At 40.6% G+C, this 14,503-nt stretch overlaps 1 protein-coding gene across 6 annotated transcripts in view; it reads right to left on the bottom strand.

Moving 5' to 3' along the window:
• The window catches only part of LOC121276952 (choline transporter-like protein 1), a 100,696-nt gene that overhangs the window by 62,915 nt on the left and 23,278 nt on the right, over nucleotides 1–14,503 (bottom strand). For 5 of the 6 annotated variants that reach the window (XM_041185677.1, XM_041185673.1, XM_041185676.1 and 2 more), the window contains 3 exons: nucleotides 8,949–9,038; nucleotides 5,652–5,794; nucleotides 1,413–1,549 (listed from right to left, as the gene is read on the bottom strand). In XM_041185677.1, coding sequence (XP_041041611.1) covers nucleotides 1,413–1,549; nucleotides 5,652–5,794; nucleotides 8,949–9,038 — 370 coding nt within the window. Of the gene's footprint in view, nucleotides 1–1,412; nucleotides 1,550–5,651; nucleotides 5,795–8,948; nucleotides 9,039–11,746; nucleotides 11,828–14,503 lie in introns of all 6 variants that reach the window. The other variant, XM_041185674.1, reaches the window with a different exon arrangement.

The following is a 14,503-nucleotide window of genomic DNA, read 5'->3' on the forward strand; positions in this document are numbered from 1 at the left end:
GTGTGGACAGAAATGGAGGGAGAATTAGATTGAGGAAGAAATTTACTGAAACTCTGTATGTTTGTTAAATTCAGGAGAGGTTAAGGACTAGAAAGTGGTCAATATGATTCCAGCATTTAAGGCATAAATGGTAATTATAGAGCAGCACATTAAAGATCTGTTGTGGGGAAGGTCCCCAAACAATTTTCAGGGATGTAGAACAAGCAACTGAAAAAGCATTATTTATTAAAGAACAGTCAGCATGAATTAGGAAATGAAACCTGGAAAATCACATGATGCTATTTACAGTCAGAATGATGGGGGATCTCTCAATTATTACTATTAAAAGGTTTATTATCTAAAAAGCAACTTCCATCATTCCCAAGGGCCAAATTGAGGTAAAATTTTACAATCAATTATTCCAAGAAAAATTTAAAAATACAGAGAATGATAGAAAGGACAGAGTAGCATAACATACTGATCACTAGGGTCTTTAGGCTATCAGGGTTCAAAGTTTGACAGTTATTAGAGTTTGTTCATTGCAGCGATGAGATAATGCATTGGGCTATTCTTAAATCTTGTTTTACAACTTAATTCAGTGAGATATTTTGAGTTCGTAGTTGGTAGCCACTATAAGTAACTGCTGAAGTTTAGAGTTCAGTGGCGATCTCATGAGAATGGCACTATTGATTGTATCAATTTTTGAGTGCCTCCAGACCGCCAATGTGTTGGCATCGAGTAACTATTGCAATTAGGGCCTAGGATGACTTTGCAAGCCCTTTTCTGAACACTTTCAACGGCTTTACATTGCTGCTTTGTGATTCCACTTGACCACGCAGGTGCCCTGTATTCCAATATGGGACAGACAAACAAAGAAAAAAAAAGTGAAAATGGTTGCAAGGTCATCGCTTGAGACAGCATGGCATTTCAAATTCTGAAGCATGTACAGATGACTGTTAGCTCGTTTATAAGAACTGTTACTCACATCTCATTTCAGATCTGCCTGGACAAATATACCCAATCTTTCGATGGTGCTCTAATATTGGACAGAGATGCCATTCAGTGACAGATTGGGAGGGGCCATTTGTTTCAAGTGAAGAAAACGTAAGCAAACACACATATTTATAATATATTTGGATTTTCAGAAAACTTGGAGAAACTATCCTGCATGAGATGATAATAGCTCAGATAAAGAATCATAAAATACCTAGAATAGAAAGAGATAGACAAAAGCTATGAATGGGAACTTTTCAGACTTGAATGAGGTGGTAGTTAAAGGGCCAGTTATGAGCCCTCACATTTAATCTCAAGGTTATGCCACCTTGTTCTGGATAGTTTCAATAACGAGCAAAGGTCACAGCATAAATAAAATAAATCCTAAACCCTGGTTCTTTTCTTCCATTCTACTTCGACCACCAAATTTTTGGTCTTACCATCGTTGAAGGCAAAATTCTGAAGCTCCTTGAGTGTGTTCAGGGCCGTTTCTGGGCATTTAGCCACACACAGTGCCTTGGATTTGATTTTGAAAGTGACAGTGTCCAAGTTACAGGGGTCCAAGAAAAAGACATACCTGAGGAAGAAAAAAAACACAAATATTAAAGCACCAAAAAGCCATACTTTCAGCTTTCTTTCAGTTGTTTTTCCAGCAACTAAAATTGAATGCTGGGAGGAAGCTATTAAAATTCTCCATCCTTATTTTAAAATCCCTCCACGGCCTTCCCCATCTGTCATCTCCTCCAGCCCTAAAAGCCTTCAAAATCTCTGCACTCCTCATATTCTGGCCTCTTGCACATCCCCCATTTTAATGGTTCCCTCATTGGCAGCCGTGCCTTCAGCTATCTCAAGCCCTAGGCTCTGGAATTTCCTTAAGCCTCTTCGTCCATCTGTCTCCCTCCTCCTTTAAAACATTCTCAAAACATGTCGCTTTTTGGCTACCTGTCTTAATATCTTACATGGCTCAATGTCAAATTTTGTTAGGCAGCTACTCCTATGAAGTGCATTGGGGTATCTTACCATATGAAAGGCATTATACATGTTGTTTTGGACAGCTGTAAATGGATAACTACTATCTTTTGATGAGATAGTTCTGTTGAAGGGTCATGAGGACTCGAAACGTCAACTCTTTTCTTCTCCGCCGATGCTGCCAGACCTGCTGAGATTTTCCAGGTAATTCTGTTTTTGTTTTGTACAAGATTTAGCATTGTTTGCAGACAGTTAATGGTTCAATCGGCGCAGTTTCTCCTCACTCTACTTGATCCACCTCAAACACGTCTTTATTCTCACCAATATGGACTAGAAGGGATGTTGACATTCTGTTTCTTACATTCTTTTAATATCAATTAAACATTCTGGCACATTAATGCCTTGCAACAGACTGCAGCCAGTATGTAAACCTATATTCAATTCAATGGTATTTTAAGTGATCAATTGATGATTACAATGAAATTTTCCTGCATAACAACTGCAATATCCTGAGGACATGAAAAACGTTCTATTGCTGTAAGCCATTTGTTTTCTTTCAAACCTTGCAACTCCATCACAACCTTTGAGAGAAAACTTGGTACCAAATAAATTTGAAAAATATCTGCACAGGAGTGATGTCTAGGAAGCAATATTGAGAGAGTCATGAACACTGACAGGTCTATGAATAATTACTTCAACCCCAGGTTCATACCAGGGAGTCCAAGTGGTCAGCTAAGCTGTTCTGGAAAAATCTTAGTGCAACAGGTACCATAACAACCAGATTTAAATTTTTCAAATATTAAATTCTTATTTTTAAAATCCCACAAGCTTTATTTTGATTAATTTGATTTCAAGCAAGAACCCTCTTCAGATAAATGCTTTCAACAGAATGCCAAACCTTTACGGGCAAGATTATTTGAGAGTTTAGTGAACAGCATTTAAAGCCATTTTTTCTGGCTATTTTCCAACACAGTAACCAAGTTGTCAGGTTGCCTAATAAGAGAGACTGTTGGGTGGGGGGAGGGGGGAGGGAGGGAGAAATGAAAGGTAAGAGGAACATCAGAACAAAATCTCAAATGAGGAAAATGTTGACAATTATACCAATCAGTAATAAAACGTGCTTTATAATATCTTTAGCATTGTCTTTGGGTTCTGCCAGGATCACTCTCCAGGCCTCATTGCAGCCCTACTCCAAACATGGACAAGAATGCTGAATTCCAGGGGTGAAGTGAAAGTGATTACCCTCGACACTAAGGCAGCATTTGAACGAGTGTAGCATCAAGGAGCCATGGCAAAAATTGAAGACAATGGGAACCAAGAAGAAAGCTTTTACTGGCTGGAGTCATACTTAGCACAAAGGAGGATGATTGTTGTTGTTGGAGGCCAATAACCCAGTCCCAGCACATTGCTGCAGGAATTCCTCAGGGCAGTGTCCCAGGCCCAACCATCTTTAGCTGCTTCATCAATAATCCTCCCTCTATCATAGATTCAAAAGTGGGGATGTTTAGTGATGTTTGTATTGTGTTATGTTCCATGCACATCTCCTCTGAAAATTAAGCAGTCCATGCCCAAATGCAAGACCTGGACAACATTCAGCCTTGGACTGAATGGTATAACGAATGCCAATGACTACTGCAAACCAAAGAAAGTCTAACCATCTTCTTTTCATAAGCAAAGACATTACCAACATTGCAACCACCACCATTAACATTCCAGGGTCACCACTGACTAGAAACTTAGCTGGATCAGCCGCATGAATATTGTGGCTACAAGGACAGGTTAGAGGCTAGGTATTCTACATCAAGTGATTCACCTCCTGAATCCTTGAAGCCTGTCCAGCATCTACAAGTTTAAGTCAAGAGTATGGTGGAATTCTCGCCTGGATGACTGCAGCTCCAACACTCAAGAAGCTGAACACCTTCCAAAACAAACCAGCATGCCGTTAGGTGCCCACCCACTACCAGCACATGGAGCATCGTCTGCAGCATGCACAAGATGCACTGCAGCAACCTACCATGGCTTCTTCGACATCGCCTCCCAAATAGTTAGATATTCACTTGTATTGCTATAGCCTCCAGGGCTATGAGACAAGCGCTGGAAAATGGAAATACTGTAGTCAGATCTTAGTTGACCTGTGCAGACACCATGGGCCAAATGGCCTCCTTCTGTGCTGTAAACGTCCATGAATCTATGAGTCAAATCAGCAATCTCTACCAGCCAGAAGCACAAAGGCAACACCACCACTTCCATGTTCCCTTCCAAGTTACACAGCATCTAGACTTGGAATTATGTCATCATTTCTTCATTTTTGATGGGTCAAAACCCCAGAACTCCCTACAAGCACTGTGGGCGTAACTACACCACACAATGGACTGCAGTGGTTTAAGAAGCAGGCTAATCACCGCCACCTTCTCAAGGGTGATTAGTGATTATCAATGAATGCTGGAGGTGCCCATTCCATAAAAGAGAGAGAGAGGTTGGAACAAGCGAAAGTGGAGAAAGATGCATAAGAGGGAAAGATTTGGGCAAAGAACTGTAAAATACTGGGGCAAAACAGTTGAAAAACTGGCACCAATGGAAAAATGCATGTAGCAGATAGGAGTGACAGGCAACAGCAACTTATTACAGGATAGGATACAAGCAATGGAGAGCTGGATAGGTTGGAAGTTTCTGCCAAGTGGGGCTCAAGAGGCCAATGGTGAGAACACGGGAAAAGTCAAGACTGAAGATAAAGCCATGGGCAAAACAGAGATGGTGGGGAGCAAGATAGAGTCAGAGTCTGGCAATATTATGGAGGTAGAAATTATGGATTATAAATAAGTTTTGAAGCTCAATTCAAAATGCCAAAGTCACATTCCTGGTTCTGTCCAAGACAGCAACCAGAATGGGCAATGAAATTGAGCAATAGGGGAGACGGTGGCGTGGTGGTACTGTCACTGGACTAGTAATCCAGAGGCCCAGGCTAAATCCCACCAAGGTAACTCGAGGAATTTAAATTCAATTAATAAATCTGGAATATAAAGCTTGTCTCAGTAATCGTGACCATGAAACTATCAATTGTCATAAAAACCCATCTGGTTCACTTTAGGGAAGAAAAATCTGCCATCCTTATCTGGTCTGGCCTACATGTGACTCCTTATCCAAAGCAATTTGGTTGACTCTTAAATGACCTAGCAAGCCACTCATTTCAAGGGCAGTTAGGCCTTGCCAGTGATGCCCACAAGCCGTGAAGGAATAAATATATCTTTTTTAAATGTCTGTCAGAAGCCAAACATGATGGCTTTGGGCTTGCAAATGTTAAGCTCCAAAATGTTCTGCTCATTTCACCCACAGCTTGCAGAAGATCTTTCTTCATTCCGCATTCTCCACCTGTGAAGGCAGAACCAGTAATAATATTTGGAGTTAAGGAGACAGGATGTCTTTGAGAGAGAGTGGGGAACCTGCCGCCAGGCCACAGTTGAAAGACCCCTGACTTACTTTCTACAAAACCACCTAAATTAAGCATGCATCAAGCTTCAACATTATGTTGAGGCATTCCTGATGTTAAATCTAGAGATGAAGTTTTGTTTTTTGCATATGCAAATTCACATTCAACGTAAAATGTTACACCACAGATTCCTAATAAAGTTTCAAGTTTAGTAGGTATGGGATCTAGCATGATCTATATGTTAAGAGTTCACATTATTCCAGATGGCTGATGATATACATACTTATTGTTCGTGTGATCAAGGCCACTCTGTTCCTTTCCACCTACTTTGGTGTTCTTTTGACCGCAGATGTTTCCATAGCTATCATAGCCATATACCAGCCTCTGTGCTGCTCCAGAAGCTATTGCAAAGCCACAAATGACAGCCTAAAACAAAACATTAAACAAACTTCATGTCAAATCCTAATCATAGCATTGTAATGTAGACTGCTTTACATGAAGAGAATTTCAGTTTGTGCAGTCACAGGAAGCGGGCGGAAATGTAGATTTTAACATCGGCAAAACTCAATTTGAGCAGGTTCTGGCACAAGTTCATCAATTAGTTCACTTGCAATTCACTTGGGACTGGGAAAAAATAAATTGTCCCCAGTCCCAATCATGACCTAGAGTCCACAATTGGAAAATGTGGGCTTGTGGATAGTAGAGGGGGCCAGGATCAGGCTCAGTTTATGATCTCTCTCTACTCACCCATGGCCAATTAGTCTGCAGACACCTGCTGTCTAGGTTTAAAAAGGTGAAAATCCTATTTAAGACACACTAGAGAATTGTAGGCACCTATGTATAACACGCAGCTGGTGAATCTGCCTTGAGAACGAGACAGGAGAAAACTATGGGGTGGGGAAAGAGTGTGGAGAAGGGTCAAACAACAAGAGATAAACAAAATCATAGGGGCCCTGAGAAGTTGACAACACCCTCAGCTACGTAACAGGTTATGGAATTTGGAAACTCTTACCCTCTGGTGAAAACATGGGAATGAGGGCAGAGGGTGATGCAGTTAAATCATGAGCAGACATTCACTAGCCCATAAACTAGTTGTATTGCTCGCATAGTTTTCAGTCAATTCAGTAGGGCGACAGGCTGCAGAAACTCAGCCAAACAGACTTGCATAACTTCCCCTCAGGTGAGGGGAAAAGAACAAATACATGGTTGGTCTGGTTGACTCAAGTCAAGACTTTATATAGGTGGAGCAACATTTGCCTTCCTACTGGTTTCTACTTCTGAAGGCACATGGTTACCTGTTGTTGGCAATAGGTCAGAAATACATTACAAAGAAAGAATGGCCTGATACAATAAATATAACTCTCTCTTCTGTTCAAACAGAAGTCTTCAACAGCATATTCCTCCAACTAAGTTTAGACTTGGGAGAGGGATGTTACAGGAGCTTGTAAAAAAAGTGTCCAGGGGTTTGCCTATATTAAAGGGATTAAAATCAAGGTTACTACAAGAAGCCTCACGAGACCGCGTGCTAGGAAGAGGGTAGTGGAAAGTAGGACATTTAATTTCTCTAAAGCACACTGACTGTCAGCAAAACTATCAACTGAAGCATGTGATCTTCACACACATAGGAGTTTTTGCTTCCACTGGCTCAGCTTGGGGCTTCGTTTTAACCGACTGTTGGTGAACTATGCTTTTCCATACTGAAGTTTTTCAAAATTTATAAAAGTTTCGTGGGTTATTGGTGCTTTTGTAAATTAGCCAAGTAAGCCTTATTCACAGCAGCATCATAGGCTTTCCTTTCAATGCTCTACCATCAGTACTGCCATTAAGAGTTATGAAGTGAAATCTGTGCCAATTTAGAATAGCCCAGATTGGCCAATGGATTCAAACTACCACGCAAGACTGTTGAAGGGTATAGAAATAGGAAAGGGTAGTACATTTGGATTAAAAAGTTTCATTTCCAGGAGGGATAGAATTGCAAAGTAGGGTGGTTATGCAAACCTATATCAAACTTTAGTTAGGCAATACTTAGAATCCTATGCACAGTTCTGGCCACCATATGATGAAGAACATATGAACCAGGAGGAGTAGGCCAGTCGACCCTTCAAGCCTGCTCTGCCATTCAAAAGGATCGTGGCTGATCTGATTGTAGCCTCCCACCTACTGCCAATAACCTTTGACCCCCTTGTTAATCGAGCATCTATCTAGCACTAACTTAAAAAAAATTAAAAATAAAAGTGCTTCAACTGCCTTTTGAGGAAGAGAATTCCAAAGACTCACGACGCTCAGAGAAAATATTTCTCCTCATCTCTGCCTTAAATTAACGACCCCTTATTTTTAAACCATAACCCCTAGTTCTAGATTCTCCCACAAGAAGAAACATCCTCTCCACATCCTCTGTCAAGATCCCTCAGGATCTTAAAGTTTTTGATCAAGTCACGTCTTACCCTTCTAATCTCCAGTGGATACCTGTCCAACCTTTCCTCCTAAGACAACCTGCCCATTCCTGGTATTAGCCTAGTATACTTTCTCTGAACTGCTTCTACATCTTTCTTTAAATAAGACTACCAATACTGTACATATACTTCAGTTGTACAGTGCACTAGTGAGACCACATCCGGAGTACTAACCTCCCTACTTTTGGAATCAATTCCCCTTGCAATAAACAATAATAGCTTTCCTAATTACTTGCTATGCCTGCATATTAGCATTGTGAGATTCATGCACTAGGACAACCAGATCCCTCTGAATCTCAGAGCTCTGTAATCTCTCACCATTTAGATAATACGCTTCTTTTTATTCTTCCTGCCAAGATGGACAATTTCACATTTGCCCACATTATACGCCATTTGCCAGGTCTTTGCCCGCTCATTTAACCTATGCCCTCTTCACAACTTACTTTCCTATCTATTTTTGTGCCATCAACGAATTTAGCAACCATACCACATTAAAAAGAGATATAAATGCACTTATGAAGGTGCAGAGAAGATTGACAAGGATGATAACAGAAACGTATGGTTGTACATATCAGAAAAGGGCTGACAAGCTGGCTCGCTCTTCTCTTGAAAAAAGATGACTAGAGGGGTGTTCGAACAGAAGTCTTTAAAATTACAAAATGTTTTACTAGAGTGGATACATACAGAATGTTTCCTCTTGTGGGAAAGAGCAAAACCAGAAGCCATCAATCTAAAGATAGTCACCAAGAGGGAAATCGGAAGAAATGAAGAAACGTCCTTATTCAGAGAAAATTGTGAGAATGTGAAGCCCTTTGCCACAGGGAGTTGTTGAAGCGAATATTATAGTTGCATTTAAAGAAAGGCTGAACGAGCATGAGGGAGAAGGGAATTGAGCATTACAATGAGAGGCTTAGATGAGGAAAGATCAGAGGAGGCTCGAGTGGAACATAAACATGAGCCTGGACTGGTTGGGCCAAAAGGCCCCATTACTGTGCCGTATATCCTTCGCAATCCTACGAACACCAGGAGCCTCTCTTATCGCTAACATAAAATCCCAGCCAATAAAAACAGTAATTTTGATTAATGAGTCCCTTTTAAACAAAAAAAAAAAATGAAGCTGAACTTACCATGCCAATGCAGAACAAAATAAGTATCAGCAACCACAGGACATCTGTGCAGCTGCGTTGCTCGAGTGGCTTCCATTGTCTAGCGGAGCCCTAAAGAGAAACAAATAACCAGATGGACTAAATGGGGCTGTTCTCTTGGAAATAATGACGCAATAAAACCAGTTGATCAAGTTCAACATAGTCGTAATTATTCAAATTGCAGAAGCCACTTCAATAAACAAACTTTTCTTCTCTAGGATAGCAGTTCTCAATGAGGCCCACAGAGCACGGGGCAGCCGTCGATACTTTCTGGGGGGCCGGGGGAAGGATGTGGCTTGGAAATAATATGAAGGAGCTTATTGAGCAGCACTGTCTTACAGCGGGCGATGTGGATAACCACTCAGGATGCTGCAGACAGGTCTTGGATTAATTCTTGCCACAATGTTGCCCTCAGGGCCACCTGCTATGGCTTAAGACGTTGAGCTTCTCGGTCAAAAGCACTGCACGGAGTGACATGGCAAATGTTAAGCAAATCTGCAGCCTCATGTGCCAGTGTGCTGCCAATCAGGGGGACACATGAGCCTATCAAAGCAGCCTCAGGCCATCCTTCAGCCAGTTTGCCAATGCTCGGCAGGGCTTTTGTTTCACCAGGCTGAATAAATCAAATTCTACTTTTCATTGTGTGGGATTTTTATGGACATATTTCAGAACCATATGCTACAATTTGATCCACTACACGAGAAACAAAACTGGTGGCCTTTTTTTTTGTGTAGAATAATATATGGGCACCATTCTGAAACACAGACAAGACTGCAGTGAGAAGCAGGCAGAGATATTGTGATATGGTATAATACCAGTTTTCCTTAAAATATTATTAAAGCTCTCTTTACATGCAGTATTTTCATATCGAGTATTTTATAATTTAGACAGGATTTTCGCAATCACCAATCCTTTTGTAAAGGGGTCTTTCAACTAAAAAAAGTTTTGAGAACCATGATCTATGATGTATCTGCTCGGAGTCAGCATCACAATTTACTGCATGATATCCTATCCCCCCCACCCCCCCACCACAACCTCCCCCTGCTGCTTGTACTCAAGGACAGATACAATTGTGCAAAATAAATCCAAGTCAAACTAGACACATCTAGGTAAAACCACCTAGATGTATAACTATATTTAACCACGATTCTGCTCTCCCACATGCAGCTTAAAAGGCCTACCAAATAATAAAATATTGCAAATGGGTACTGTCTGTATCTGTGCAATAGATAGTAATGAATAGAAATAGGGGAGTTTTATTACAATCTTGATAGTCATCAGATACAAGTCTAACCCCACATCAACTTTAAATATTTATTTTCCATACTATTCCAGAAATTAAGGTTACAGTAATTTTTGGTCATCATATTCTTTACATTTAAAAAAAAATAGAAATTGGGATCACAGCCCAGAAATTGGGACTGTGGATAGTGTACAACACTCAACTTTCAATCTTTCTGAAGGTTAGAATCAGTCGGTCAACTCTGTGGCTTGCTAATTTTAAAAAAAAATCCGTTCACTGGATATGGGCTTTGTGGGCCATTCCTAAACGCCCTTGAGAAAGTGGTGTTGATTCACCTTCTTGAATACAACTGACCGACTTGCTTGGCCCCTTCAGAGTAGTTAATGGTCAACCACATTGCTGTTCATCCAAGTCACACATAGGCCTTAAAGAGCAAGGGCCAACATTCTCTATAAATTTTTGAGGGAGTGCAGGGTGATTTATTTAAGAGTTTGGCACTTCTTAATGTTTTTTTGCACAGCCGCACATGCACAGCAACTTAAAGAGGCCAACATGCACGCAGCCTATGTAGGGACTTTCAGATTGCTGCATATCTTATGGGAAACACTGGTAAGTACAGAAAGATTTCTTTCCCTAAAAAGATATTAGTGAACCAATTTTATTTTTAAAAACAACAATCTAATAGTTTCAGTCACCAACACAAATACCAGTTTTTTAAAAAATTCCAGATTTAACAAAATTTAAATTCTCCAGCTGCTATGGTGAAATTCAAACTCACATCAAGGCCTCTGGGTTACTAGAGATAAAAACAAAAAACTGCGGATGCTGGAAATCCAAAACAAAAACAGAATTACCTGGAAAAACTCAGCAGGTCTGGCAGCATCGACGGCGAAGAAAAGAGTTGGTGTTTCGAGTCCTCATGACCCTTCAACAGAACTGTTCTGTTGAAGGGTCATGAGGACTCGAAACGTCAACTCTTTTCTTCTCTGCCGAAGCTGCCAGACCTGCTGAGTTTTTCCAGGTAATTCTGTTTTTCCTCTGGGTTACTAGTTATTAGGCTACTGTAGGCCATATGTAATGCATTGGTACCACCTCAATAAGAAGGAGCACTGTATTTGTGTGGTATTTTGGGCACAAGCTCATGCTTGTAGCTTCATTCCGCTAAAGGCACTAACTAAGACTACAAAGACAAATAAAAAGTCTTTCCTACAATACTCAGGTGACAGATCACCAAAATGGCAGTGTATTACTTTTAAACAATATGCTTCCTCTACACATTAGCTTGAAATTTTTTCAGAAACTACACGCTGAGCACATGCGAAAAAGCAATCACAACATTATAAATAGGTGATTTTCACAAAAGTCTCCTACTCCATATTATAAAGGCAGATCTGCATTTATTTAGCCCCTCATCACATCTTACAGAAAATGTCTCAAAGTGCTTAGCACTTACGAGACAGATCAGGGTTCTAACATTTGCAAAACTTGCAGATCCTCAGCCTCTTATTTTCTGTTCATTAACTCCCGATTCACTGACCTGCTTTCCCAGCAAGCCTCAATTCCTATAGAGCGCCAAATTGCAAAGCCACCCGAAAGGGTCAGAAGAATCCAAAATTAGCTGTGGTAAATACAAGATTGTCACGAATTAATCCAATAAAAAAAGTTCAAGATAAACACCCTTACCCAGAGAGCAGTGAGAGTGTGGGACTTGCTACGGTGAATAGCATAGATATATTTAAGGGGAAGCTAGATAACTACATGAGAGAGAAAGGAGTAGAATATTATGCTGATAGGGCGAGATGAATTAAGGTGGAAGGACGCTCATGCAAAATAGAAATGGACAGTTGCAGTTCCATTAATTCTACGTAAACCCAATAAAACAATTACTTTCCAATATAGTGATATTTAAGCAGTTGCTATGTACACGGCAAGACCACAAAATTGCAGTAGGATGAATGGACAGCTAGTCTATTTTGAGGCATATAGACCAAAACTCAAGAACTCACTGCTCTTCAGATTGTACCATGGGAATCTTCAATTGCCTCCAGAACCAGTAGAACAGGTGGCATGGGGCCTCCCTTAACAGCTTATCTGAAGGACAGCATCATTTACAAAGCAGCTCTCAGTACAAGAATGGAGCGTCAACCTGGGCAATTATGAAATGGAACTTGAACCCACAACTACTGACTCAGGAAGCATGGGTGCGACTTCCTGAGCTTGCTCATATAAGCTCCAAGAGGTGCAATTTTGCACCGGTTGTCACTGAGCTGAACCATTAATGGCTTCACTCCCCCACTATTTCCAAAGACTATACCATTGTAGAGTCAGTGGGAATGAATTGATAAAGACTCTGGTGGGTGTAGGGTGTCAACTTCTTGAATGTTCCAGTTCAAACTTGTGCTGTAGCAAATACAAGAGCATCTCCCTAAAGGATGTGGATTCATGCTTTATTCTTGTGAAATGTTGATTAATTATTACTTTTGGTCTACACTTTGGCAACCATATCTATGAGAATGCAGTTGTGAAAATTCTGCTTTGGTGAACAACATTTGAATAAAGAGAACGGAAGAGGGCAAGATGAAGCAACTGGTGGGTGAAAGAAAGAAAGGAGAAAATTAACAAGGCGAAGCACCCAGAAAACTATTGGTAATGTGGCTGTTACAACAAGTTATCATCCTTGCTGCAGCCCACTAAGGTCACCAATGAATTTTAGGAACCATCGGAAGTAAGAGTATTTTTTTTTTTAAAAACCATTTTGCCTCTCTTCCCCCTCTTTGAAACTTCACTCAGGTCATTGAAGGGCCAAAGCCCCAGTTACCATTTTGAATCAAGCCAACAACTGACAACAAATTGAAGCTTCTGTGAGTAAGTCACTTTGAGTTTTAGTTACAATATGGTGTTCCTAGGAAGAAAATGATTCAGCACCCGGAAGAGGAAATGGATTAATGTTCTATTTCACTATACAAGTATCAGCCATTGCTCAGTTGGTTGCACTCTCGCCTCAGTCACAAGGTTCTGGGTTTGAGTCCCACTCCAAGTAATGAGCACAACAATCAAGGTTGACACTCAAATGCAATGCTGAGGAAGTACTGCCGTCTTTCAGATAAGACATTAAACCCAAAAGGCCCTGTCTCTCCTCTCAGGTAAAAGATCCCAGGGCACTATTTCAAAGAGGAGCAGGGGAGTTCTCCCCAGTGTCGTGGCCAATATTAATCCCTCAATCAATGTCACAAATACAAATTATGTGGTCATTCCCACAAAGAGTAATGTAACAGTTTGCTGTGTGCAAACTGGCTGCCACAATTCTTACATTATAACACAACAGTGTCTACACTTCAGAAGTACTTCAAGATGTCTGGTGGTTGTGAAAAGCACTATACAGAAGCAAGTCTTTCTTCCCCCACCCTCACAGCTGTTACTATCACCGATTAAGTGGGCATGTTACTCAGTGCATTGTGGATTGCAATGGTTCAAGGCGGCAGCTCACTACAGCCTTCTCAAGGGCAATTAGGGATGGGCAATAAATTCTGGCCTAGCCAGAGACACCCATATCCTGTAAGTGAATTAAAAAAAAGTCAGGTTTTTCAGCATCTTCAGATAAGGACTCCCTTCTGTTAACGACGTGTGTTTGAATTTTTTTTAAATGTATTTCTCAGGCAGTATAAGTACTTGTTGATCAGCGAGCATAATGTAAACGGGGTGTAAGGGGGAATTAAATGTTTTAAAAGAGAATACAGTAAGAATTTGCTGAAAATAATTATCTCCAGGCAGCTGGTGCTACTAAGCACATTGATAGTTGAAGATTACCAGATGAACCTTGCACAGCCTTGAGAGTCAGACTGGAGACAAAGCATGACATTAAGAATAGATTAAGTGTGCTCTTCAACAGGTAAGGAAGGGGCAGATGGTTTTAGCTTAGATATGGGAAGATGAACAATGGACAAAGAAGGGGCTTTGAAGAAGCACAAGTAGTCTTGAGTTGCAAGAATCAAGGTCAATGTCAATGTCAATGTACACGTGCCTTAATTCTGATTGGATAGTATAACTATGTATACATGCTTTAGAATAATTGGGTAGCAAAATCACATGTTTATGTACTCAATAGGATAAAGATAGTATGGAACCGGTGTGTCAGTTACCATTTGGATGTATTCACCTGTACTCAAATGTATTATAAGAAAATAGTACAAAAATAATGGAATATAATTGATCGGGGAGCTGGGTCACAATTTTATGGTATGGTAGCTGCTCCCTTGCAAATGCTAGAATAAACCGGTTAAAAAGAAGCCAGAAT

This window comes from Carcharodon carcharias, chromosome 4 (assembly GCF_017639515.1).
Source record: "Carcharodon carcharias isolate sCarCar2 chromosome 4, sCarCar2.pri, whole genome shotgun sequence".
Classification (NCBI taxonomy): domain Eukaryota; kingdom Metazoa; phylum Chordata; class Chondrichthyes; order Lamniformes; family Lamnidae; genus Carcharodon; species Carcharodon carcharias.